Consider the following 3,238-nt stretch of genomic DNA (forward strand, 5'->3'; position numbering starts at 1 on the left):
TTCCAAATTATTTTTTCTACCTTACCAAATATGCTAAGACCTTGTACTGATTATATTTATACTTCCTTTTTTTTCAATGCACATTTAATTTAATATTAAGAATTTGATACAAAAGGCCCAATACAATGAAGGAACACATTCCTCCATTTCATACCAACGACAATGCTGTTTAATATGTGCCTACTGAATGAGATGAGGGTTTACTGAATAATGGGAGTCTCATCATAACCAAAAACCATATACAATGCAGTTATGAAATGAATGCTTATAGTGCTTCAAACAGTTTAAACCTGAAGTGTGAGACCACACCTTCACATTTGTACAGTCCTCGGTTAAGGTTATGTACAGTTTCCACAACCATTCAAAAAACAAACCATTGATAAAAACCACATAGATTTGAGGCTCCATTATATAATATAGAGCTCAGATCTAAGTGGATAAATAGATGCTCTACTTGTACTGGTAGCTATGAAGTGATTGTCTCATGGCTATTAGTTGGTTCTTAGCAAGTAAATCCTTTAAAGGCAAATTCACCTCATTTGAGTTTTGACCCAGTACTTCAACAATCATGAAGTCGACAGCCTTATTGGCATTACTGATGTACAGTGTCTCTAAGTCACTTTGCTCGTGGTTAAGAGCAATGCATATTCCATTTTTACATTTTACATGTTCAGTTCATGATTTAAAACCTCTAGGATTTTAGTCCTCCAAACTGTCTGAAGACACAGTATTCCACAGACTTAAGACTTCTGTTTTTCCCTCTATTTTCTTCCAAAAGAAACACTTCTCTAAGTGTCTACATGGCCTAGAAGGGGAATTTTTCGGAGTTGGCCTCGTCTTCAGAATAGTCCAACGGCATCAGGCCTCTGATACAAGTGGAAGGGAAAGAGAAAGAAGCTGAAACACAAGGTTCATCCTGTAAGCATTACATTAACCATTACAAGCTGGACAGTATAAGAATGTGGCTTTTTTTTTTTTTTTTTTTTTTTTTTGCTCAAAAAGTCTGAGTCTTGGTGTACAAACGAGTAGTGGGCTGTCCCACAACAGCTTTCTTGAGCTGGGACTCTCAGAGAAGTCATGACTGGGGAATATGATTTGTTTACCTATCAGGCGTAAACTTCCAGGCACTCAGTTCATTTTGGGCTTGTTCCAGTTTGTCTTTAGTCTGTTCCAGTTCAGCTTTCATGTTTAGGAAAAACAAGTTGATCGCTGGGTCTACCATTGTTGGTCTCAGTTGGGCCACACTCGGCTGCTGAACTTGCTTGAGGTACTGGATTTGAGTAGTGCACTCTTGCATCTTCTGCTCCTTGGTTGCTAGCCACATGACAAGAATGTTCCCCCTGCGTGCAGACTCCTGCTGTTGCTGCTTTAGTTTTGCTTCAGATTCTCTTAAACCAGACACATCGTTTGAATTAAGATCTGTGTACTTTCCCTCCAAAGCTTGAACATAAGCTTCATATTGTTTCCATCTGAGAATTAACTCATCCAGTGCCATAATGTTGAAATCTGTTTCACTCAGTCGGACCTTTTTAGGAAGAGGTTCTTCGTTGGTCATCTTCCACCCTGAGACTTCTGACGCCTCCTTGGTCACCACGCTGGGTACCTCCGGAGAGAAAAGGCAAGGGCAGGCCGGCTTGTCCCACTGGGGACCTCGGGACTCGTAGAGAGAGTGGCATACCACTCCTGCCGCACCGAGACAGTCTGTGGAAGCCCGCACCTGCCCCATCAGGGCTCCTATATTTATATTTTCAATATCATTTTATGTTACATGCCTAAAAGTCAATTATAGCAATATACTAACTATTGCTTTGTAATGAAAAAATAAATACAATTCTAGTAAAAAGTGATATGATAATCTGTTAGCATATAAATTATGTAGAAATTAGTGAAGCAGCTAAGAATAAAATAATTACCACTGGCTTGAGTTGGGAGTGAAGACAAAGACCTAGAAGGTATCTAATTCAACAAACTTCAACTCTGTCACTTTCTGGTAGATAATATCAGTGGAACAGCTGAATATTACCTGCAGGGATTTTCAAAATTAAACCAAAACTCTTAACTACTTGAATGTGGGTTAAAAATACAATACATTAATAATTAATGTAAGGCTTGAACTGAGGACATTAAATATTTGACAGTCATCACATGAGCATAGTAAGGATACTTCTTTTTTCAATTTGATATGTTATTTTCCTCTTTGTTAATTCTTTCCTCTTATATTATATCCTGACTGCAGTTTCTCCTCTTTCACCTGTTATTTCTTAAGTACACAATATTTTCCAGTTTTCAACATGTCTTGTTAAGTAAATATATCCCAATTTCTGACATAAGGTACTTAACGGATCCATGTTAAAATAAAGAAAAAAATTAAAATGAATTAAGACATTCTTATTTTGTGTGCTTAGTTATATTTACTTGTCCTGTTAAAATTTGTACCTTATTTATTAAGATTACTTTAGCTTTCACAGAGAGGTAAAATAAATAAATGTTTCTGGTTTGAAGGAATGGTTATTATAGTATGAGATGAACTATCATTGATATTATGGTATAGAGCTGAAATGAAAAAAAATAACAAAATATTGATGATGACAATCTTTACTGGACCGAAAAGTAAAAAATAGTTATAAGAACACACACCTAGTTCTTATGTACAATTCTCATGTTCCTATAAAATATATAATACTCCTAATGTCAAAATTCAAGAGGTCTTTGATGCTGTGTAGGCTTATTTTTTTTAAACCCTAACTTCAATAAGGTTTCTTAAATACTTTAACCTCTTTTCTAGCCCACCACCCTCCAGAAGTAATATAAAAGAAAAGCTATTAGGATAGTGGGGAAATAGGGCTGCTTAGAAATAGTTCTTTGGAGCAAATCAAACCTGCTTAGTCAGGATATCAGCAGTTCAGTCTCCACGAATCAGCAGTGGCAGCTCAATCTCCTCACAAGCACCATTCATGAATCAGCAATGGAGGTCAATCGAGAAGAAGCCATGAGGGTCTGCTGTATGATGTTTAGAAGGAGCTCCTTGGGGCAATTTCAATCTGCAATTGACAGGATACCAACAATAGTGTAAGAATAGCAAACACAAATCAGCAGCAGTGGCACAACCCAGTAGAAACATCCAGGCCTCTGCTGAATTGGTACAATTCAGCAGGAGCAACCACAGTTCTCTGCTATATCTCTTTCAACAAAGTGAAGATCAACAAAGGTGCAAGACCGAAGAATACTTGCAAAGCTA

The 3,238-nt window shown here is 37.1% G+C and overlaps 1 protein-coding gene across 1 annotated transcript; it reads right to left on the bottom strand.

Moving 5' to 3' along the window:
* Nucleotides 1-805: 805 nt before the first annotated feature.
* Nucleotides 806-1,555, bottom strand: LOC110302791 (pre-mRNA-splicing regulator WTAP-like). Its single transcript, XM_021173526.1, has 2 exons — nt 1,104-1,555; nt 806-866 (listed from the first exon to the last, which is right to left on the bottom strand). Exons 1-2 carry the CDS (start codon nt 1,553-1,555, stop codon nt 806-808), a joined length of 513 nt encoding a protein of 170 aa, XP_021029185.1.
* Nucleotides 1,556-3,238: the final 1,683 nt, after the last annotated feature.

The sequence above is a fragment of the Mus caroli genome, chromosome 10 (genome assembly GCF_900094665.2).
Source record: "Mus caroli chromosome 10, CAROLI_EIJ_v1.1, whole genome shotgun sequence".
NCBI lineage: Eukaryota > Metazoa > Chordata > Mammalia > Rodentia > Muridae > Mus > Mus caroli.

Bases quoted from the DNA above. Each gene is read 5' to 3' on its own strand.
- LOC110302791 (XM_021173526.1), bottom strand. From the start codon at position 1,555: ATGACCAACGAAGAACCTCTTCCTAAAAAGGTCCGACTGAGTGAAACA. The intron at 867-1,103 runs GTAAACAAATCA...CACTTGTATCAG, and splicing joins TGGAAGTTTACGCCTGATAG to AGGCCTGATGCCGTTGGACT.